We start from the raw sequence: 23,611 nt of genomic DNA on the forward strand, positions 1-23,611 counted from the left end.
CCTGCCTGTGTCCCTACAGACCCTGGTCCCTTCCTCTTCAGAATTGCCCACTGTCCCTCTCAGAGTCTTCCATCCCCACTTTTCCCCCAATACTGCGCCCCACAGGGTGATTGGTGGCCTTTATAGGGTCTAGTTGCAGTCTCCCCGGCTTCTGACTTCACCTGCCTTTCCAGTCCTGGGCCTGTACGCACGGTTCCCTTTTATAGAAGAGGAAACAGTCTCAGAGAGGTGAGGCGGGGTCACCACCCTTGACCGGAAGTGGGAGTCCTATGCAGCCCCTCCAAGCCCTGGGTTTCACTTCTCCGTCCCACCCAGGCTCCTGCCTCAGGTGATGCCTCATCAGCCCTGGGGGTCTCTTGCAGCCCTGGGGGTCTCACACCTCTCCCTGACCCTCATCCCCCAGCCCAACTAAAGCCGGGCCTTTGGACACAACTCTGGGATCCGGCAGGGACTGAAGACCGAGTAAGTGTGGCCAGCACATTCCTCTTCTGCCCAGAGCCTCTGGGCTCCTCTGTGAATGTCTAGAGATAAGGCTTTGCTGCCCCTGGACACCTGCCTGCCCCCCGTCAATCATGGACACAGTCATGGCCATGGCCCCTCAGCCCAGTAACTGCCACCTGTTAAACCTGATCAGCCACTCACTGTGTGCCCAGCACTATGCTGGGGCTTTTGCAAGGGTCATCTTTTCATCCTTCATCCTCAGGCAGCCTTGTAAGGCAGGTGTCACCCCCAAATACAAATGGGAGAAGAGTCTTCAAGAGGTGGCATGAGCTGTACAAGGTCACACAGTGGACTCATCTGGCTTAGTCCCAGCCCTGTCTCTGACATGCTGTGTGACATGGGGCCCAGAGCTGGGTCTTTCTCATCCTCCCTTTCTCCACCTGGACAAGGAAGGCTGGGCTGGACCTTCTCTACAGGCTGAGGGGGGCATTTGTGTACCTGCCTGCATGGCCCGCATTCTGTCTTGAGCAGAAATGCCCACCCCAGACTCGGGCCATATGGAAAAGCTACCTTTCATTGGCCAATCAGAGCCACCCTCTCCCAGGTCACCGAGATTGGGTAGAGATGAGCGTGTGACCCAGGGAGAGGTCTCACCCAGAAATTTTGCTGGGAAGCATGGGGAAGTCACCGTCTTCCCATTAGGGTTGTTGAGCTAGGCAGATAGAAGGGGAGACCAAGAACACTCGTGGGGTCCTAGACCCAGCTGTACCCGACACCAGCAAAACTCGATTCCTCAGTATCATTAGTCTCCAACTTACTGTATTTGCCAAAATTGCTCTGAATCAATTTCTGCTGACTACCGGAGAGCCCACACTGACCACTGTGACTGTCAAGGCTGGAAGGTCATGCTCCAAGGTCAGCTCTGTGTCAGTGCAGTATCTAGCCCCAGATATCAGGGAGAGCAGAATGGAGTTATTTGGGGTAGAGTCAGGGTGAGTCACACTCTGAGCCCACTGCTCTGGTTGGAAGAGAGGGGTGCCAAGAGTCAGGGGCACCCTAGGGGAGAAAGGGTCCTGGTGGGGTGTCAGTGTTGTGGAGGAGCCTGAGGGCCTAGAACGGGGTTCATGAACACAGGAGGTGTGGAAGGACTACCTCCCACAGCCAGGAAATAGGTCAGTTCTTTCCCCTTTCTAGGGTGTATTAGGGGCCTCAGTCCACCATCCTGCCTCCGCACTGCCCCAGCTCGGTTTTGCAGGGAGGGAGGATCCTTAAGTCCGCCCCATTAGTGGCCTTGACTGGTGTGTGGCATCCCCCAGAGTCACTCTCCCTCTGTTTGCCCACTCTGAAGGCGCTTCTTGTGCGACTGTCCTTCCACCTGTCGGTCAAGCAGCCATTTGTCCAGCAAACCTTGACTGCCCTCTGTGGGCCAGGCCCTACCCAGGGATGCCCTGGTGAGCAAGACAGGCCAGCCCTGTCAGACCTAGGGGTCAGACGGGCAGGACAGACAGGCAGCTAAGTAAGTTAATTGCAAATATTCCAGGGGCTGCCGAGGGCTTGCTCCTGCCCTGTGACCTAGGCGGGAGCATCCGTGGTGTGCCCCAGACCATCCCAGGGTTCCCCATCACGCACAGTCCCTCCGTGCGATCTCAGCTAATGACTCATAGTCTTCTCCATTCAAAGAGCAGGACTCTGGCCTGAAGACCCCTCACATTCCCAGCCCGGGGGCTCCCTATGTCGCTGGTTTATTTGCATTTCATTTGCATGTCCGTCTCCCACTCCCACCTAGAGAACGTTCACACCCGCTGGCCACCAGGGGGCGCAAGAGGCAAAGACTTGGTCAGGCCAGTGGGCCTCCCAAGTGGTCATTGTCCGCATTCCTGGCTGTTCCTGCTGGGTGCATTGTGATCCTCTGCTCTTTTTCACCCCATACGTCCTTGCTCCCATTTTCAGAGCGTGAACTAAGGTTCCATGAGGCCGGTTTACCCAGCAGGACCTCGCACCTATCCCCATGTGCTTGCTCCTGGGCTCTGCTGGCAGCCTCCCCTCCTTGCCAAGGCGGAGGTGTGGGCATTCTGAGACCCGACTCAGTAGGATTTGCTTCCAGGACAGCCCCAGAGATAGGAATTGGGGGTAGCTGGGAGAGAGGCAGTGAGCTCCTTGTCCCACGAGGCATTCAAGCTGGAACCTAGCACGCATGAGGGTAGGGATGACCTGGAAAGGATCTCAGCTCTGGGTAAATTGTGAGGCCACCCCAGCCTCTTTCAAATCTGTGGATGGGGTAAAAGGAGGCCCAAGAGAACAGTGACTTGCCTCCAGTTGGCCCACAGTGGTCAGGATGGGACTGAGACTTCAGTTTTGGCTTTTTGTCCTTAGCCCCAATCCAAGTTCTGTTTTTTATTTTAGGCCTGCTCTATACCCCCAGACGGTTCTACCCCTAGGAAATTCCTTCCTAGCTCTGCCACATCCCCCAGCGAAGTCTTTGGTTGCCTCAGCTTGGTCCCCATGACCCTCCATCACTCAGACCCTCTCCAGGGCTCTCTAGTTCTTCAAGAAACCCTTGGAGACACCCCTTTGGTGCCACCACACATGGGACCCGGCCTGGAGGAGCCTCCATGATGGGGGAAACCGAATCAGACACAGACATCCCCAACCGCCTGGGTCAGTGCTGGGCTGGGAGGAGATATGGGGATAGAGGAACCCCAGATGGGAGGAGGGGGCATTGAAGGTGGGCCTCGAAATGATTCCAGCCTCCAGGAGGAGGGGCTGCTATTGTCCCCATTTTTCACATGAGCGAACAGGCTCACAGTGGTGCAGTGACCAGTCTGAGATCATGCAGTGAGTGGCAATGGGAACTGGGATGGGGACCTAGGCTCTCTAACCCTGAGGTCCTATCTACTGGACCACACTATACTTGCCATGGAGGGTCCTTCAAAGCCTTCCCATTCTGACATTGTGGGAGGGGATCTGGAGGAGGGAGAGGCAGCTTTTCCATTCCTTCCTACCTTCTCACCCTACCTCCACCAGTGCACACATCCCCCATCCTCCCTGCCCCTTCCCAAATCACCCTCTATGGCCCTTTCTACTCCTCCCCCCAACCCTCCCTTCCACTCTCCAACCTCATACTCCCGCAACTAAGGGTGTCCCCTCATCTGAGAAGACTGAGGTCGAGACTTTGACTGCCCTGCTGGGGGATGAAGGGTATAGGACAGGAACTGGGGTAAAGACAAAAAGAAGGGGCTGTTACAGGAAACAGTGCGAGTGATAGAAGGTGGAATTGGCCAGAATGGGAAGGGGGTGTGGAACATGAGTGGTGGGGGGGGGGGGGCGGAGCAGGGGCAGGAACATAGGAGGGAGCCCTAGTGGTGGGAGGGGGCAGTGGGTGGGATGCATGGGGGTAGACCCAGCCAGCTCAGATCAGGCAGACCCTTCCCGACACGCCCTGGTTACTCCCAGAGCTGCTCCAGCTGCTGCCCTCACGTAACCAGAGCCTGCCTGTTGCATCAGAGGCGGGCGGGCAGCCACGGGTAAACAGAGCAGCCCTCGGGGGGCCCGGGGCTCCCCAGCCACCTGCACGCTCCCCAAGCCTTGTTCTGTGCTTTGGAGCCAAGGCAGAAGCCCCCAACCTAGCCTGGGCTGTGTGTCCTTGGGACATCTGAGTGTTTGGCGTTGGGCATTGTGGGGGCAGTGTAGTGGGGGCAGAGGCAGGACCCCTGGTCCCTACCTTCTGACAATGTGAACCCTAGCTTATGTCCAAAGATGAAAGCTTTGCCCAGACTAGGGATCCAAACTGCCCATGTCACAGATGGGTAGATTGAGGTTTGGGGAGAGGCCTCCCAGAACCCCAGTTCCCTGCCTCAGTGTCCCCCCCCCCACATCTCTGCATGCTCCCCACAGAGTCCAGGAGTCTAGCCATCTCCTGTTGTCTTCCAAGAAGGTGGATACCAGGCAGCCGTTGCAACCCACCTGCTCTCCCACTTTATCTGCCCCAAATCGACCCCTTCCTCTCCATCTCGAGCCTCTCTTTGGATGCCCAGCCCAGTCTGCTTCTGCCTACTGCTCTGGCTTCGTCTCCCTCATCTCCCCCACCAAAGAATGCTCTGCACTCTGCCTCTACACTTTTGCAAGTGCTGTTGCCTCTTGGAAAACCCTTCTCCCAGTGGCAAACCCCTATTCATGCTTCAAGGCCCAGTAAAATGCCCCCTTTTCTGGGAAGCCCTCCCTGGCTCCCCAGAGCTGGGGGAGTGTGTGGCAGCTCTGCCTTCTCTAGGATTACGCAGTCCAAAATCATCTTCATTCTGTAATTCTATTCACATTGATTCACTCACCAATCCTGTTCTGATTTCCTTTCTGGACCTGGCCCTCTGCTGGGTGGTGCTGGGATCCCAGGGAGGGAGTGGATACAGGGGTCCGGGCTGGGGTCTAGTCCTGGAAGCCACACCCCCTGCACACAGCTGACCTTTCAAGTGGAGGAGGACACCCAGCAGCCAGAGGGGTCTGTTGCCCTCCTGTGGAGACACGGGAGGCAAGCAAGCATCCAGCCACAGGGGGCACATACGAGCAAGCCCACATCGGCGACCCCAGAGCAACAGTCCCTCCATTTGGGTGAGAGCAAGGATCAGTGTTGGCTTCCAGAAGGGCTCCGTCCCTGGGGCCTTCAGGGTCTTGGGTCAGAGTTGTATTTCACTCAGTTTAGAATAAGTCTAGGGTTCGGGCTAGCAGTGATCCGAACTAGAGACAGGGTCCGAATTAGCGTCAGGGTCACAGTAGTAAGGTCAGGGCACGCAGTGAGGGCGGGGGCAGTCTGGCGGGTCTGATCCAGCCCCCGCCCTGGTCCCCTCTCTTCATTATACGCCCTCCTCATTTCAGCGTCTTCCGGGCTCTGAGTCCCGGTCCCTAGAACTCCCGGGGCGGGGCCACGCCCAAGTTCCTGCCCATCACGGCCCATATGCAAATGATCCCCACCCCGCCCAATCAGCTCCCGTGGGGGCGGGGCCGCCCGTTCGAAGGCACCTGCGGCAGCCCCGCGCTCCGAGCTCTGTGCTGCAGCTGCGAGACTGGTCCGCGAGCGTCCAGAGGGCCCGGGGCCCAGCAGGTGCGTGTCGCGTCGGGCCGAGGTTTGTGTGGTGTCATCTGAACGGCACCTGTGGTTAGGGTTGGGTTTGGAAGTCCAAGTGTGCTGCCGTGCGTTGGAGAGTTGTGTGTCTAAGAGATGTGCGTCCTAGGATGTGAGCCTGAGATGTTGTGTGTCCTGAGCGGTTGTGTCCAAAGGATGTGAGTCTGAGGGGAAGGGTGTGTCCAAAGGGTTGCGAGTCCAAGGGTTGTGTTTCTGAGAGGTTGTGTGTCCAAGGGGCATGTGTCTGAGGGTTTTGATGTCATTTGGGGAATTGTGTGTCCCAAGTTGTGGGGCCATTGGCCCCTGTTACGTGTCTGTGAGCTGTGTGTCTGGTCTGTGAGCTGGAGTGTGCCCCTCTCCGGGGATGCACCCCTTGGCACATCCTCCAGGCCCTTGTACACACCCCAGTGCCTTGCTATGACTTTGCCCTTGTGTGTCACTGCCCCACACCTGCATGTGGCATGACTATCCATGTGTGCCTGTGACTGCCATGACCCTTACCTGCCCTGTGGGGTTTGAGCTTCAGGCAGTGAGTGTGGGGCCTCAGCTGGGCTCACGGGGTGCCTGTGAAGCTTGGGGGCAGGATAGGAGGTGTGGAGCCCTGGGTGGGGGGGGTGGCACAGCTGCCTGGGTCACCCGCTTCCCTGTGCCTCAGTTTCCCCATCGGGGAGATGGGTACAGGAACAATAGTCACAGCCCTCTGAGATTGTCAGCACACAACAAGCTGGTGGCTGTGTTACCTTCACAGTCATGCTCCCCCTACCCGCCCCCCCCCACCTCTCCCAGGGTCCAGGGCTGCAGACATGGCTGACTGATCTACCTGGTTATCCTCAGTCCCCTTGTTGCAGACTTGGAAGTCAGAAATAGCTGAGCCCATGCCTGGCCTGCCCCAGAATCCTCACCCAGGAAGGTCAGGACCTCTGGACATTTGGCATCCAGTAATGAGAACTCTCAGACTATTGGAGTGACAGAAACTGGGTTCAAAACAGTATTTAGACTGGGAAGGACAAGTGTGGGGGGTTTAACTGCAAAGGTCAAAAGGGCTTTGGGAGAAGTCAGCCTTCCTCCATCCTGTCCCCATGCCTGCCTCCCACTGCCTGTCTGAGTCAAGGAGTGAATCTTGACTTCCAGGGAACGAAATTTTAGAACATTGAGGGCCGGGGGGTCTCACCTGCAAGAGCTGGAAGCTATTTATCTGGTCTGGAGTGCCCACTTTGCAGGAGGGAAGACTGAGGCCAGATGGAGACATCCAGGCTCCTCAGAGAAAGTATGGGCTCAAGGCTGCCCCTCTGCCATCCAGAGACAACAAAGCCAGGAACGAGGGGCCCAGTCTTCTCTCTCCTCTTGCTGTGTGACTTCAGACAGATCACTGCCCCTCTCTGAGCTCTGCAGCTGCCCCTGTGACCTGAGCCAGTTGAGCTCGGTTTTACATTCCACCTCCAACTAATGATATTTTGTTAAATCATTACCCAACCAGGCAGACATCTGGAAAATGCAAATTAAGAAAGGGAAAGGGAATTAAAATTATTTTTTACCCCAACTCAGATGCAATTAATGTAGAAATGTTAGGGGTCTGGCCTTCGGATATGCGGAACATAGACACCTGAAGACAGATGTCATTTTTCAGAGAGGATTTATCCTACACTGGAATCCCATTTGGGGTCAGAGAGCTCACCCCAACCCTGGCCCTTGAATCTCTGTGGGGTGCACACAGAGGTTGGGTCCTGTTTCTCAACCCCCAGAAGAGGGTCTCCCTGGGCCTGTATCTTGGGAGCTGTGAGGCTGCCCTGTCACCTCTCAGGCCCAAGAATGAGTGTCTTGGACCCCAACAATGCCCCAGACTCACTTCCCAGACTGTGCAAGGGCAGTGATTTGGGGGTGCAGCAGGACAGCCCTGGGGTACAAGCGAGGCTAGAGTGAGAATCTGGGGGGTCTTGCTGTGTGGCCCCGGGGAAGACTGCTTCTTCTTGGGTAAAATGGGGACAGTGATCTCCACTTCACTGGGCTGTCTGTGGGTCAGGCAGGTTCTGTGTGTAAAGGAGGTAGCATGTGGGCCTGGGCAGACAGTAGACCCTCAGTAATAGGAGGCGCCATCCGAACTGTGACCGAGTGGAAGTCCCTGTGAGCCCCGTCTAGGCCCATCCCCACCCCACCCTCTACCAGGGCCAAGGAGGCCTCAGGGCTGTCCACTTTCCTGGCCTGCTCTTCGCCAGGTCCAGGTTCACCCGGGATCAAGGCAGGGCCCTCAGCAGGGAGCAGTTGAGGCCGGTTGGCACAAGGAGTCACAGGCTGTGGGCACAGGCCTGCCCCTGTCCACTTTCCACACCCACAGCCCCCACTGTCTCTCACCAAATGCTGTCCTGGCCTCCCCCCCAATAGGGCTTCTCCCCACAGGAGCCATGGGGTCTTCTGAAAATCCTGAATCAGACCACAGCTCTCACCTCCTTGCACACCTTCCATGGCTCCCCATTGCTCTACAGCCCCCCCTCTCATCTCCACCCCTGAGGCCCCATGTGGCCTCCCTGCCCTCCTCTGCCTCCATTGGCTCCCCCTGCTTTAGTCACACTGGCTCCCCCTGCACCTGGAAGCTGACCAGCATGTTCCCACCTCAGGTCCTTTGCACCTGCCATTTCTTCCACCAGGCAGTCTCTCCCCCACATCCCGACATGGCTGGTGTCCTCTCGTTCTTGAGGACCCCCTTTTCAGAAAGGCCCTTCTGACCCCTCTGTCCAAACCAGCTCCCTCCCCTGCCACCCACCCCTCCTGCTTCCCTCTGTTGAATTTCTTCCTTGAAGGTCTCTGTCTCTGCCATGATTATGTGTCTATTGTCACCGCTCCCACAGGGCTGGGTCTGTCCACTCCCTGCCCCTATGTCCCCTGCACCTGGTGTGCTCTCAGACATTTCTGGGGGAAGAGAGTGGGGACCACGGATGCCCAAAGTCCCCATCTTCGGATGGCTACGTCTTGGGTCTGCTGGCCCGTGGGCCGAGTCCCTTCCGCCCAGCGCTGACAGATGTGCTAATTTCCCAAGCAGGGAGGCCCTGGCCTCAGGGGATGAGTTTCTGGGGGTCCCACAGGGATATCTTTCTCTGGAACAAAGAGAGGGGAATCTTGGGCCATCCCTGAAGTTGCCCCTATGGCTCGGGGGACATCACTGGGTGCCGTGGGTGGCCCTGAGCTCCAACCTGGGACAGCAGGGTTAGGTTCTGAATGTAGAGTCTCTCCCAGCTCCAGGGCTCAGGGTCCCAAACCCTTCAGGGAGGTGGCATGGGGTAGTGGGCTTCTGTTTGCAGTAGCTGTGTCAGAGAAACTGGCCTTCTTGGCAGATGAGGGACATGATTTCCTTCCTGGATGGACAGTGGGACCTACGGAGGGTCGGTCCCTGGGCCTGAGAGGAGCATGAGCACCATCCACTTGGCTGTTGTGCTGGTGGCTGTTCAGAGCAGGGGTCTCCAACTGGAAGGGGGCAGGGCTCAAATTTGTTTTGTGGGCCACAGGCCTTTAAAAGAAAACTGAACCAGTTGTCCATGTTTCTTCCATTGATTAAGCAGTTTGCTCATTCACTCAAGGAAGGGTGATTGGGGGCCTACTGTGTGCCGGGCACTGGGGAGCTTCCGCCCCTGCCCTCACCGAGTGGACATCGTAGTGGGACAGCATGATTGTCAAAGAAAGTAGCAAAGAAGCACAGAAAGTTTCCGGTGGGGCTAAGTGCCTCAGGGAGAGATGACTCTCCCCTGGGAAAATTGGCGCCTCCAGAAAAAGGGATTTCTGCTTGGCCTCGAAGGACATGGAGCAGCTCCTCAGACCTGGGCAAGCCTGGCAAGGGTGGTGGACCAGGGGAAAGGCCAGCCTGGGCAAAGGCCCAGTGGTGGGAATGTGGCAGGTCTGTGTGGGACTACTGTGTCAGATGCCTGAAAAGGGGCAGAAGGTGTACTAGAATTTGCTGGTAGATAAGGCCTTTCTTTTTTTTTTTTTTTTTTAAAGATTTATTTATTTATTTATTTGAGAGAGAATGAGAGACAGAGAGCATGAGAGGGAGGAGGGTCAGTGGGAGAAGCAGACTCCCCGCCGAACAGGGAGCCCGATGTGGGACCCGATCCTGGGACTCCAGGATCATGACCTGAGCCGAAGGCAGTCGCTTAACCAACTGAGCCACCCAGGCGCCCAAGATAAGGCCTTTCTAAAGAGGAGGGACAGGTAGGTGGGCACCTGGGGAACTCCCAGGGACTCGCAGTACAAATGGGGAAACTAAGGCTCAGAGCATGTCAGGCAATGAATGTGCGTTGGAGCCAGGAATTGAACCCTGGTCTGGCCAGGCCCACAGCCACAGCCCTGGCCTCTCAGTACATGGCCACAGTGGGCCCTCCTAGGAGCAAACCTGGGGAGGGGAGGCCTGAGGGACCCCACTGGGCCTCAGTTTCCCCATGGGTATCAGAGGGACTCATGGACAAGGGATCCCTAAAGGGTCTTCTCCAGCTGGAACATTCTCAGTTTCTGGGGATTCAGAGCTGTATATGGGTGACACACCTCATCCCTCAGACCCCTACAGTTCCCAGGATCACCACAAAGATCCCTACAATCCCCTGCCACCTGCTCCGGTGTAGCCTGTGAGCCCCATGAAGTGCCCAGACATGTGACCCACCCCAGATGTTCACTTCCCACAGACTCCCCAACCCCCGACCCTCCCCTGGAGCTGCTGACCACTCTGGCTCCAGAAGCCAGAGGGTTGGGCATTATTACCATTGCAGGTCTGGGGGCCCTACCTGTGTCTGAGGGTCTACGGGCAATGGACAATAAGCATGCATGTGTTTGGGGGGCATGGTATGTTTGGGAGTGTCTGCGTGTATTTGGGAGTCTGGTGCATTTGGGGAATTGGAATGTGTCGGGGGCTCAGCGTGTGTCTGGAGAGGTCTGTGTGTATTTGGGGGTCTACATGTGCAGGGTGCTCTGAGTGTGTTTTGGGGATATGTGTGTTTGGAAAGCTGCATGGGTTTGGGGGGTCTATGTGTATTTTGGACCACATGTCTTTTGGGGACTTTTGTATGGAGGGATCCATATGTGTTTGAGGGTGATCCATGTGTCCGGGAGATCTATGTTTGTTTTAAGCATCTGTGCATTTTGAGGGGCTCTGCATTGTTTGGGGGACTCCTTGTGTGGGGCATCTCCCTACCCTCATCTGTCCATTTGAGGAATGGGCTTTCTTCTCGTCCCCCTATTCCTTAAACCCCCTGCCTAGTCTGCCTAGGGCCCTTGCCTGATCTGGGCACCTCCCAGGGCTGAGTAGAGGTGACCATGTGACCGTGAAAGCTCGATGCACAGGGGAAGGAGGAGTACAGAACACCTACTGTGAAGCCCCAGCACCCCCCAACCCCAGCTCAGCAAGGCAGCCCTGACTCCCCCCATTTCCTGGAGGAGGAAACTGAGGCCCACACAAGTTTGGCCACACCAGAGTCACTGCCAGAGCCCACCTGCCCTCGGGGCCTACTGTGGGCTGAGCCAGCCCCTAGGTCACCCACAGAGGCCCCCCACTTGGGGCACCATCTCCCCTGTCCCCCAGGGTAGGAGGCAGGCCCAGGGCCCCTGCTGGGGGGGAGGGTCGCTGGCAGCTGGGGTCGGAACAGCTTGAGCCCTCAAGAGAGAGGAAGGGGAGGGTCCCAGCTTTCCAAGGGGCTCTTCCTGTCGCCTGTAATGAGGTACTTGGGGAACAGGTGATGAAACCACCTCCTGGGTTGCGTGAGGCGGGGTTGCAGGCTTGATTCGCTGCAGCCGCCCAGGAGCAGCGCCCCCTCCCCGCTTCGCCGCGTCCCTGTGGGCCCTCCCCTCCCCCTCCCCACCACCACCCACCTGCCTCTCACTTCTCTTTTCCTCCCCTCCTTTCCCTGTCCGGGTGCCCCGCCAAGCTGTGGCCTCTGGGCTCCGGGGTCCGGCAGCGTGACTGTGCCACTTGTCCCCCCATTTAAGCCCCACTGGGAGCCAAGAAGGGGAACTTGACTGGCTCCTGGTCTTTTCTCTCAAACTCTCACTGCAAGGCCTTTGAGGTCAGAATTCTGTGACCCATTTTATGGGGGAGGAAGTGGGGGCTTGATATCACCCAGCGTGTCGCTGTGTGTGTCGCTGTGGTCTTGCAAGATGGCATGCTGACTCAGCGCCCCCAGTCCCAAGGCCCGGCCCTTCTTCCTTCTGGCTTCTGGAAGGCAAGAAGACAAGGTCAGCAGAGCCATCCACCACCCCGTCCTCCCCAGCTGGTGGGGGAGAAGGATTCTTACCCCCATTTACAGGTGAGAAAACTGAGTCCTCAGACAGGGAGAAAGCAATGGTGAAGGGTCAGTGGGAGGGTGACATTCTTTCCAGTTCCTGTAGTATCTCCATCACCAAGGTGCTAAAAGGCCTCACCAGGTCAAAGAGGTGACAGTCTACGGCCTGGAGGACCCCAGAGGTGTTTGTTGATTGACTTGGTGAGCACAGGTACAGCCGTTGAGAGTTTATGGTGCTCCAGGCACTCAGGAAACCTTCCTTTGTCCTCAGTTCTTTCCCTGCACAGTGCTCAGGCCTGGGATCTAGGCTCTTCTCCCACCCCTCACATATGCCACCAGTGGATCCAGGCCCTTTCGTTGCCAAGCGATTCTTCCGCTTCTACCCCCCGCCCCGTCCCAGTTCAGGCCTCACGTCTCCCACCTGGACACCTGCCCCAGCCTCTCCCTGTCACCTGCCTCCTTCTTAGATGCTACTCCCCACGGCAACCCTGAGCAGAGGAAGCTTTTTAAAAAAAATCTTTTGATTGAGATAAATCAGAGAAAAAGGCACAAATCATCGGAGTAGGGCTAACATTTGCACAAATGAAACACGTCTGAGTCCTTGGACTCTGGGCCGGGGAGCAGCCCCTGCAAGTCCTGCTGCCCTGTCACAGTGCCTGCCCGGGGTGGCCACTGTGCTGACCCTCATCACTGTAAAAGGGAATTTCGCCTCTTCTGGAACTTCACGTAAATGGGATTACACAGCGCGTCCCCGCTGTTGAGTCCAGCACCTGTGTGGTTGTGTGGAGCTGGAGTGCATCCTTTTACTGTGCTAGGTAGTAGTCCTATCATAGAGTCTAGTAGAGAGTATTAGCCGATTCTCCCATGGAGGGCGTCTGGGTGGGTTCCAGCTCGGGGCAAGGATGAATGAAGCTACTGAAAACACTCTTGTCTGTGTCCTTTGGTAAAATATGGACCCATTTCTCTTGGGTGAATACTGAGGAGAGAGATCGCTGGGTCATAGGGAAGATGGATTCACCTTTAGGAGACACCAGTTGGTTTTCCCGAGTGGCTCTGTCTCTTTCCCCTCCCACCAGCCATGTAAGAGAGTACAAGGGGATTTTTCAAACTGTAAAATTATATCCCGACCCCCCTGCCCCCAAACTCTCCATGGCTCCTCGTTGACCTCAGAGTAAAGCCCACAGTCTTCACTATGGCCTTATGTGATCCGACCCTCACAATCTTCCCTACCACCATCCTTCATCCCTCTCCCCTCTTCCCACTGTCATACTGTCTGCCCGTACAGTCTTCTGTGATTTCTTTAAAGTACCAAACTCCTGGGACGCCTGGGTGGCTCAGTCGGTTAAGCTTCTGCCTTCGGCTCAGGTCATGATCCCAGGATCCTGGGATCGAGTCCTGCATTGGGCTCCCTGCTCAGCGGGGAGCCTGCTTCTCCCTCTGCCTGCTGCTCCCCCTGCTTGTGCTCTCTCTCTCTCTGACAAATAAATTAATAAAATCTTAAAAAATAAAAATAAAATACCAAACTTCTGATTGCTCCAGATCTTTGCCCTTGGAGATCCCCCTGCCAGGAATACCCCTCACCCCCACAAAATCTTCCATGACTGGCTCTTCCCTTGCTTGGCTGTCTCTTTCATGTGCTCCAGGTCTCAGCTCCAATCTCACCTCTTCAGGAGATCTTCCCTGAAATCTCTGGTTCACATTGACCCTTTCATGGTCAATACATCTCTCTCTCTGGGGCGCCTGGGTGGCTCAGTCGTTAAGCGTCTGCCTTCGGCTCAGGTCATGATCTCAGGGTCCTGGGATCGAGCCCCGCATCGGGCTCCCTGCTCAGCGGGAAGCCTGCTTCTCCCTCTCCCATTCCCCCTGCTTGTGTTCCTTCTCTCGCTTTGTCTCTCTCTGCCAAATAAATAAATAAAATCTTAAAAAAAAAAATACATCTCTCTCTCTGGACTTAGTCGGGTTCTGACATATAGGAGTTTTTGTAAAAATGACTTGGGCAATTCTCATCGCTTGCAAAGGTCTGGGTTAGTTTCAATAACGTTGCATTTCCCTCTCCTTTGAGGTTTGATAAAAGCCGTAAAACCATGTGGGCCTGCTGTCCTTTTAATGGTAGGTCTTGAGTCACTTTTCTAATCTTTTATGGTCATTGGTCTACTTAAACTTTCTATTTCTTTTGTGATCAGCTTATTGAAGGGGTTGGCACATGGTGGATATTTAATATATGCTAAGTATGAGGGTATGAAGAAAAGGGTAGGGAGGTACTGGACTCTCAGCTTCAAATGCCCACCCCCTTCCCATCTGCTCAGACCCCCCATCCAACCTGTCCATCAAGGCCCAACTACATGATTCCTCCTCTGAGATGCCCTCTTGGATTTCTCCTGGCCCTTCTTCCCCGCTCCATTCTCGGGTCAATGGGTCCATTTCTTTGCTTCTCTGCTGGACAGACGCCACAAACTCTCTGCTTTCTGGCTGGATAGCGTGGGGGTGGAGGGGGGATGTGTGCACAGAAGAGGCCTCCCCCCTCGTGCCTGGCACATTCAGCATGTGCTGCCACCTCCCCCCAGCAGTTCCGATCACGCCAACATCTGGAGAACAGGCCACCGGGTCTGTCTGCGGCTCAGTGGGGATTTGCATGTGAGTACAAATATATATGCACACTCTGGGCCCTCCGCCTCCGCATTCCTTGGCTGGCCCTTCACACCTGGGCTTGAGACAGGTCAACGCTGAGTGACTGGATTTGCATGCCCATGTATTTCTGGGTAGGGAGTCAGCTGGGGGAGTCTGAGAGGAAGTTGTTGAGGGAAGCTGGGGGCAGTTCAGAGTCTCTCTTGACCCGCTCCATTCACTAAATCTGGTCCTGAGGGGCTTCCAGTCTGAGGGAGACAGAGCTGTATATACACACCCCTGGCCCCATGGGGTCAAAACTGGAGGGGAAATTCGGGAGCTGTAGGAGTCCAGAGTGAGAGCAGGGAGGGCTTCCTAGAGGAATTAATTTTTTGAGCTGGGTTTTGAAGTGTGAATAGGAGTTGGCCAAGTGCAAAAAAAGGGCTTTCCAGGCAGAGTCATTTTGTTGAAGGTAGATTAAGATTGGCAGGGGCTGATTGGGGCAGGACCTCAAATGCCAGGCTGGGGACTAGAAATTTCTCCTGAGGGCAGAGGGGAGCCATGAAGAGGGTGTGAGCAAGAATGGGGTATGATCAGAGCTGTATGTTGGGTAGATCTCTCAAGGGCCAGAATTGGGGATGACCTTGGTTCTTGGGTGAGGATTGGGGGTTCCAAGGTCATTGAGGGTCAGAAGAGTCAAACCCCTGCATGAGCCCATCTGCATCTGTCAGGCCTGGACCCAGAGATGGCAGAGGATCTGGTGGCTTCGGGAGGAACCAAAGACCCCTGGAGTACAGTGATTTGAAGTGTACGATGTAGGCCTAGAATAGAGGGGGCGTCACCCCTAGTCTCTGCCCAGATGAACACAACCCTCTTTTCCCCTCAAGTCTCCTGCCATCTCTCGCCTGGCCCCCAACAGTCCTGCTCCCTGTGGCAGCTGTGGCTAAGTTTGTAAATGATAAATCAAACCCCATTCCTTTTTGCTCAAAACTCTCTCATGGCTCTCTGTCGCTCTTAGACCAAAACCCACAGTGCTCCCCACAGATCAGAGGACCCAGAGTGACCTTGTCTCTGTGGCCTCTGCCCCTGGACTCCTTGCTCTAGCCTCATTACTGTGTCTCGTCCTTCTTCAGGGCCTTTGGACCTGCTCCTCCTTCTACCTGGAACTCACTTCCTGTCTCGGCTCTTGGGTCTCAGTTCAGAGAGAACCACCCCCACCTTCTGGCTCATGGGGCTCCCTCATTATGTGAGCCTTGCCCTGGCCAAGATGTCCTTGTCTAAACTGGGGACAGATTGAGAAGGGTCCAGATTCAGATCTTCCAGGCCTGGAGATTCATGTCTGAGTCCCATGTTCCCATGGGACCCCAGGCACGGGGGCATTTCCGGAGTCACCTTGGCACCAGGACCTCCGGACCAGTGCCCCCCTTCTGTCCCGAGGGACCTGTCAGGGCGGGGGCAACACGTCCCAGCCGTGGGAACGCACCCGATTCCGGCCAGGGATTAAAATTAGCCCGGAAAGTTAAATTTAGCAAGTCAAGCTGGAGCTGGGGGGCCAGGGCTGGGGCTCCCGTGGGTCCTGGCTCTGCATAGTTATGACTGCTCAGAGACCCAGACCAGAGAGAGTGGAGGGCACACCTGGGGTCACACAGCAAGCCAAATACGACAGTGTCTAACACTCCTGGGCCCTGGGACTCTGGAACAGTGGGGGGGGGGGTCCCACCCAAACCCCTGGAGCTGGAGTCTGGGAAGCAGGTATGGTTGCTCCTGGAGATGGACCCACATTTTCCTACACTTCCCAAGAGCTCATTCCCAGGCCTTGTGTCAGGTGCTCTGCATTTCATACCCAGCCCCTCCACAGAACAGCACACTGAGGCCTAGGGAGAGGCCTCCCTTGCTGAGGATTGCCCAGTGGGTCAGAGGCTGTCTGGGACCTGACCGCAGGCCCACCTGACCCTGGGCAGGCCACTCACCTGAAGCCTCAGTCACCTGTGACATGAGAGGGGCCGGGAGGTCATGTGGTCATAGACTTGGTGGAAGGGTCTCGGATGCCTTGGGGTGGCTGTCTGTACGGTGGGATGAATGCTACCCGGTGGGCAGCGTGACTCCTTCATTCCAAGGAGCCCTGCAAGGGGAGAGCTGGGGAAGGCCTGGACCCGACATGCTGCATATCTAGGGGACACGCTGTCCTCCACAAGTCCATTCTCACCCTTGAGCACGCCTCCAGGGAGATCCAAGGTCCTCAGGAGAAGGGTCCAGGGTTTCTCTCAAGCAGACCTCAGGCCCAAACCCCAGTGTGAGCTCTAAGCTTGAGGTCTTTTCAGGGTGTCCTGACCTACTCCCACCTGTTATTCTTTTTATTTTTTAAAGATTCATTTGTCCATTTGAGAGAGAGAGAGAGAAAGAGAGAGGGGAGGGACAGAGGGAGAAGGAGAGAAAATCCTCAAGCAGACTCCCCGCTGAACCTGGAACCCCCTGCAGGGCTCAATCCCAGGACCCTGAGATCAGAACCCAAGCTGAAATCAAAAGTCAAATGCTCGACTGACTGAGCCCCCAGGTCCCCCCTGTTATTCTTTTTATTTTTTTTAAGATTTTATTTTTTTATTTATTTGACAGAGATAGAGCAGAAGCGGGGTGAGGGTCAGAGGGAGAAGCAGGCTTCCTGATGAGCAGGGAGCCTGGTGCAGGGCTCGATCCCAGGACCCCAGGATCATGACCTGAGCCAAAGGCATACACTTAACCAACTGAGCCACCCAGGCGCCCCAGTTCTTTTTTTTTTTATAATTTTTAAAAAAGATTTTATTTATTTATTTGAGAGAAAGAGAATGAGAGAGAGCACATGAGAGGGGGGAGGGTCAGAGGGAGAAGCAGACTCCCTGCCGAGCAGGGAGCCCGATGCGGGACTCGATCCAGGGACTCCAGGATCAAGACCTGAGCCGAAGGCAGTCGCTTAACCAACTGAGCCACCCAGGCACCTGCCCCAATTCTTTTTAAATGGATATAATCTACAATCACTGAGAGGGGAAAGTTAGAAAATTCAGATAATCAAAAAGGGAAGAAAAAAAAAAGACACCAAAGGTCACACATTGTACGTTTCCATTTACATGAAACCTCTAGAACGCACACGTCCATAGCGACAGCAGATCTGTGGTTGCCAGGGTCTGGGGGGGCAGGATGGGGAGTGACTGCTAATACACATGGGGTCTCCTTTTTGGGGGATGAAAACTTTCTGGAGCTAGCTGGAGGTAATGGTTGTACAACAGTGTGAATGCACTAAGTGCCACTGAATCGCACACTTTAAAATGGTGATTTTTAGGTGGCGCAAATTGCATCTAAATTTTTTACAAAGGGGGAAAAATTCACCCATAAATTTCCACCCAGCAGTGACTCCTATCTTGCTCATTTCCTTCTAGTCTTTTCTACTCTCAATGCAATTTTTAAATATATGTTTTCTTATAACCACAGCCCTTGATCTTGCTTGTTGGGGAGCTGTTTTGAATTGAATGGCTTAAACGTATCCGATGTGCGGCGTACCAGGCTTTAAAAATTTTTTTTTCCAGTGGCTCAAGATCAGTGATTCAGTGAGCGATGTTTCCTGAGCGCCGCCAGGTATCGGCATCAGATGTCCATCCAACCTGGCCCGTCAAGGGCTTTTAGGCTGTTGCTAGTATTCATAACAGCAGTGCGTATGTAGCATCCGCTGTGTGCTGGACGGATCTGAATGCTGCACGTGGGTTAGCTCACTTTATCTCCCAACAACACCGGGCTGTGCGTGACACTGTTATCCCCACTGCACACACACAGGGGCTTAGGAAGGTCAGGCTCCCCCGAGGTCCCACAATTACCAGCTTGTTTTGTTTTGGAGGCAGGGGTGGGGCATCTGTACCCCGATCCTTTGCCCTCAATTACCCTTCTCTTCATGTGGAATTGGTCCAAAGGTGTTCACTGAGCATCTACTGCATCTGGGGCCAGTTGAGAGTGGGGATTGTGGGGGTGACCCAGCCTGCCTTGATTTCCCCCCATCATCTCCCCCTCAGAGCTTGGCAGGGGCAGGTGGAAGACAGAAGGGAGGCTGGGTGTCCGGTCTCACTTTCCATCCACCCACTCTGTCCTCTTTTCCTTCCCCGCAAGGCCAAGGTCGCTCCAACCAGCCTGGCACAATGGGGAGGAAAAAAATCCAGATCTCCCGCATTCTGGACCAAAGGAATCGGCAGGTGAGTTCACTGGGGGGGAACAGTGGCTGGGGGAAAGGCGTTCTTGGCAGCAGACCCAGCCTGGGCAAAGGCCTGTCCATTTGGGGGAGCTGCAAGGGCATGGGGAGTCCGGAGTTTGACATGTAGCATTTGCTCATTTTCATGATGATTTATTCATTTATTCTCCCTGACGACTGGAGCCCCAGTCACGGGAGAGATGAAGTTTGACACAAACCCACCCAACTCAGAGGGCTGGTCCAGAGGGAGGCACAGAACCGAGGAAGCTCAGAGAGGGAATGTGGGCGCTGTCCTGGAGACCCAGGAAAACTTCTCAAAGGAGAGGACATTTGGACAAGGTTTTGAAGCACCAATAGGAGTTGGCCGGGTTGAGAGGTGAGAAGTAGGGGAGCAGCCAGAAAGGACGGCATGCACAAGGCCCAGAATCTTGAGGCATGCTCAGGGAACAGTTAGGCCCCTCCATCTCCTCCTTGCCACCCCCAATCCATGTCTTCTCCCACCCTGTCTGTGCGTCCCGGCTCCAGGTGACATTTACTAAGCGGAAGTTCGGGCTGATGAAGAAGGCCTATGAGCTGAGTGTGCTCTGCGATTGTGAGATCGCCCTCATCATCTTCAACAGCGCCAACCGCCTCTTCCAGTATGCCAGCACGGACATGGACCGCGTGCTCCTGAAGTACACGGAGTACAGTGAGCCCCACGAGAGCCGCACCAACACTGACATCCTCGAGGTACCCCTGGGGCACTCCTCCCAGCGCCCTGCGCCTGCTCCGAGCCTAGGGATTCCTGGCACAAAAGACAAGTGTTGCAACCTGGCTTTACTGCTGGTAAAAGCAGGTTTGAGGCAATGTGGGGTCCCTCCGAGGGGCAGTTGCCCCCACAGTAGAGATAAAAACATCCACTGTGTGCCCCGCACACACTTCATCTCACTGAATCCTGTCCCCTGTTTGGTGAGGGCAGAGAGCAAGCAGACCTCACTGAGGGCCCGGAGTGTTTTTGTCTGAGCTGCTGTGTCCCCAGGAGAAAGAGACAGAAGCAGCCGGGCACTAGCTGATTCGTCCCCCACACCCGCCACCCAGGCTGGGCGAGATCACTTCCCTTTGGACATGGGAATCTTTTCCCAAGATGGGAAGCTGAAGCCCCAGAGATGGAGATGGAGAGACCAGCAGGCCTAGGGCTGCAGGTGGTGATCCCTAATGTTTCAGGAGGGTGGGGGAGAAGCTGTCAAAGGAGAGGCAGGGCTCCAGGAGTGTGCAGGTCCTGGGGGAAGCAGCTCAGGAAAGCCTAGAAGGTTGTCCTCCAACATTTATGAAACACCTACCGCACTCCAGGCACGGAGGCTGCACTCCAGTGCGGAACGGAGGTAGCAGGGTCGTATTCAGGAGGAGTGTTAGGACAGTGCCAGCAGGGCCAGTGGATCTTGGCCCCCACTGTGTGACCTGGGCCTCTCTGGTCCCAGGGCAGGACAGTCCCTCTCTCACACACATTTGGAATTTGCTAGATGATAACTCACTAGGGTTTTTGGTCAATGGGATTTGGCTGGAACAGGCTGTGCCTGCACTCTGATCCACCCACAGAGCTGGGTGGGGTAGATCTCTTCCCTCTCCCATAGAACCAGGTTCCCTGGCTAGGATCGGGGGAGGGTCACCCTGTTGTCTCCCCTCCCCACAGACACTGAAGCGGAGGGGTGTGGGCCTCGATGGACCAGAGCTGGAGCCAGATGAAGGGCCTGACGGGCCAGGAGAGAAGCTGCGAAGGTTGGCAGGTGACGGGGGTGACCCAGCCTTGCCCCGGCCCCGGCTCTATGTAAGTGACTTCCTGCACCACCACGAAGGGGCCCTCCCTCACCTCCTAGGCCCAAGTGGTCAAGGCTGAGACTCAGACAAGGACCTAAGGCCAAGAAGGCTAGAGTTAGGGAGCAGGTCTCTGCCTAGGTGGGAAGGGAAGGTTTCCTGGAGGAGTGGGCATTATAGTTGGGGTTTTGAAGGATGAATAAGAGTTCAATGGACAGCCATTTCTTCCTCCTTTATTTCTTTGATTCATCAAACACCCTGGGAAGCCCCCTCAGTGCCAACCCCATGCTGAGCAAGAAGCCTCAGCTCTGGGCCTGTCAGTGAGTGACAGCACCAGACAAAGGCTCCTTCCATCATGTGGGGTTAGGCCCGAGGGAGGAGTAGCAAGGGCTTCCAGAGGTGGAGGCTGGCCCCTGATTTTCTGTCTTGGATTTGATGTCCTCATCTCCATGTTCCTCCAACCAATCCCGTCCTCTCTGCCCTCAGCCAGCAGCCCCTGCTATGCCCAGCCCGGACATGGTATATGGGGCCCTGCCCCCACCAGGCTGCGACCCCAGTGGGCTTGGGGAGGCCCTCCCCGCCCAGAGCCGCCCATCCCCTTTCCGGCCAGCAGCCCCCAAAGCTGGGCCCCCAGGTGAGCATGGGCCACAGGCCCTGGGGCAAAAGGGAGTGGGAATCCAAGGGGGGCTTGTAGAGGGATCTTGGCTCAGGCACTGCTTGTCTGTGTGTATTACCTCTGGACCTCAGACTTCATTAGATTACATGGCCACATGCCCTCTCTCTGGGGGTTTCCTGCTCCTCAGGCCTGGCACACCCTCTCTTCTCACCGAGCCACCTTGCCAGCAAGACACCACCACCCCTGTACCTGGCAGCAGATGGGCGGAGGCCAGACCTGCCTGCTAGCCTGTCGGGGGCCCGAGGGGGACTGAGCACCTCAGTGAGTGAGGGGAAGGTGTAGCAGGGCTGTTGGGGGAGGGCAGGATGGCCTGGGTGTGGGCCTCAGTTTCCCCTTTACCCTGTCTCCCCACAGAGAGGCCTTTATGGTAGCCTACAGAGTCCATGCTCTGCCACAGCTCCGGGACCCCCACTCGGGAGTTTCCCCTTCCTCCCTGCAGGCCCCCCAGGTATGCACCCCCCCATGTTCCCTGCCATGGGAGACATCCATACACCTGCCTGCTGGGGGTGAGGGGTGGGGAGTGGGGGGTGGTGGTCAGCATTTCCCCACCCACCAGGACTGAAAACTGGCTGGTGGGATAGGTCAAGCTTGGGCAAGGGGCTCCCTGAGGTCAGGGCCTCAGTTTATTCCTCCTACCCCCCAGATTATGGTCTGGGAGACCCCCCTCCGCCCCCTGGCCTGTTGCAGCCCCCCACCCTGGCCCCCTGGCAGCATTCCAGGGGTGATGGGCCCCCAGCCGCCCCTCCCCAGCCCAGGTAAGTGCCCCAATTGCCCCTCCTCTCTCCCCTCCGTATTTCGGGTCGTTGTGGGGGTCCCTCCAAGTCTTCCGAAGCCCCTAGCCACTGCTGACCTCTGGTGGCCACTCCTGGTTCTACACTCAGCCCCTCCCGTCTGTTCTTGGTGGGATGGGTGGCTATTTTGGAAACCCCAAGAGGGACCGCCACCCCCTCCTTTCCCAAGGTCCTCCCGCCGAGCCTTTGCCCAAGCCATACCACCTCCCTGGCTTTCCTCCCTTCCTCCCTGAGCTCACAACCCTCCTTCTCTCTCTCTCCCTGCAGTGGGAGCCGAAGCCTGAGTGAGGAGGGTCCCCCCGCCCGTGGCGCCTCCCCACCAACCCCCCCAGTCAGCATCAAGTCCGAGCGCCTCTCGCCGGCCCCTGGGGGCCCCGGCGACTTTCCCAAGACTTTCCCCTATCCCTTGCTCCTGTCCCGGCCCCTGGCAGAGCCCCTACGGCCCGGACCCCCCCTGCGCCGTCTGCCCACTGCCGACGGCTGGGCTCGGTAGTGGACCCAGGGGTGGCATGGGTCCTTCCTCCCACGCGGGGCGAGGGCACGTGGGGTCCCAGTCTCCCTCCCCGCGTCGTTAGAGAAGAGCCAGCAGTTAACGTCCCTCCAAAGTGAGGGCCTGGAGTTCAGATCCACGGTCGGGGGGTGCTCCTTTCTCCCTTTCCTGTGTGTGTATCCACCAATAAAACACGCATGGTGTCCATGGACGAAACTATCTGTCGCTACTCAGAACCACCACCACGTCCGGGTCTTCCCATATCTTCCCAAGAGGTCTGTTTTGCCTTGTCTCGGTTTGGAGTACCCCCTTCAGAATCCTATCCTGAGACTAGGATTCAAAGGTGGGTATCCCGGGGGAAGGCAGTTGAGGGGTAGGGACGTGCTGGGGAAGAGCCCTGCAGGGGGCAGCAGCGAGCAGGTGACTTCGTGGGCAGCGCTGCCCACCTCCTCCGCCCCTGGGGACCCTGGGGGAGCGCTTAGAGCACGCACCTAAAGTGGTTCCACTTCAGGGGTGAGAGGCTGGGCTACCACCTCCTGAGGATGTCAAGTCGTGTGCTCAAGGGGAAGTTTCCAGGCTGTGTTGCAATCACTTGCAGCAAGAAGCAGTTGGGAATCTTGAACGTTGTTCAATGGGGCAGTCACTACACCATTCATCTTTTAATGGGCATATCCCTTGATCTCTTGACCCAGCAATTTCGATCCACCAGAGGCAGGAGGGAGCCGGGCGTTTATCTACCCACTGGGGGGGGGGGGCACAAACTCCCCCCACTCTGGCCGGCATCCTGAGGGCAGACTTGGGTGTCCAGGAGCCAGAGGGAGCTCCATCTGCTTCTTCTGTCCAGTCACTCCCTGAGGTGGTCTCGTGGGATGTTTATAACACTCAGATCTGATCCCTGACCTTTCCGAGCTCCTCAGCTGCCCCCACCCCTCTACTCCGTCTGCCCCTGTCACCCACCATGTCCCCTGCCGTGAGCCCCCCTAGAAATACTTCCAGTCCCAAGCCTTGGTGGGGTGAAATGGAGGCAAGGCTGGAGAGGGTCCCTTCTTAGCCTCTGGATCTCACCCTCATGGGGGACAAGAAGCCAGGCCAGTCCCTGAAGTTAGTGCCCACAAGTTAAGCAGCCCGTGTCGGGTTCTTAAAAATGTAGGCTGCTTTCAAAGATTGGGAGGTGGGGGCACGGGCGGGTGGGTATGGTTCTGCATGCCCATCCTGGGAGACTGCACTTTCGCCATCATCCATTA

The 23,611-nt window shown here is 56.3% G+C and overlaps 1 protein-coding gene across 1 annotated transcript; it reads left to right on the forward strand.

Annotated features, from left to right (window-relative positions):
* The first annotated feature begins 13,308 nt into the window (after positions 1–13,308).
* MEF2B (myocyte enhancer factor 2B) lies at positions 13,309–22,583 on the forward strand. The gene is made up of 9 exons (XM_036093863.2): positions 13,309–14,442; positions 18,541–18,623; positions 19,145–19,348; positions 20,289–20,423; positions 20,897–21,044; positions 21,214–21,347; positions 21,441–21,534; positions 21,730–21,841; positions 22,145–22,583. The coding sequence occupies exons 1-9, from the start codon at positions 14,304–14,306 to the stop codon at positions 22,368–22,370; spliced, it is 1,275 nt and encodes a 424-aa protein (XP_035949756.2). The 5' UTR covers positions 13,309–14,303; the 3' UTR covers positions 22,371–22,583.
* The last annotated feature ends 1,028 nt before the right edge of the window (positions 22,584–23,611 follow it).

This window comes from Halichoerus grypus, chromosome 1, assembly GCF_964656455.1.
Source record: "Halichoerus grypus chromosome 1, mHalGry1.hap1.1, whole genome shotgun sequence".
Classification (NCBI taxonomy): domain Eukaryota; kingdom Metazoa; phylum Chordata; class Mammalia; order Carnivora; family Phocidae; genus Halichoerus; species Halichoerus grypus.

Excerpts from the sequence above, each read along its gene's own strand:
- MEF2B (XM_036093863.2), top strand. The coding sequence starts at position 14,304 with ATGTGTGCACAGAAGAGGCCTCCCCCCTCGTGCCTGGCACATTCAGCA. Across the intron at positions 18,624-19,144 it reads TGGACCAAAGGAATCGGCAG|GTGACATTTACTAAGCGGAA; the intron begins GTGAGTTCACTG and ends TCCCGGCTCCAG. Across the intron at positions 21,535-21,729 it reads CCTCCCTGCAGGCCCCCCAG|ATTATGGTCTGGGAGACCCC; the intron begins GTATGCACCCCC and ends CCTACCCCCCAG.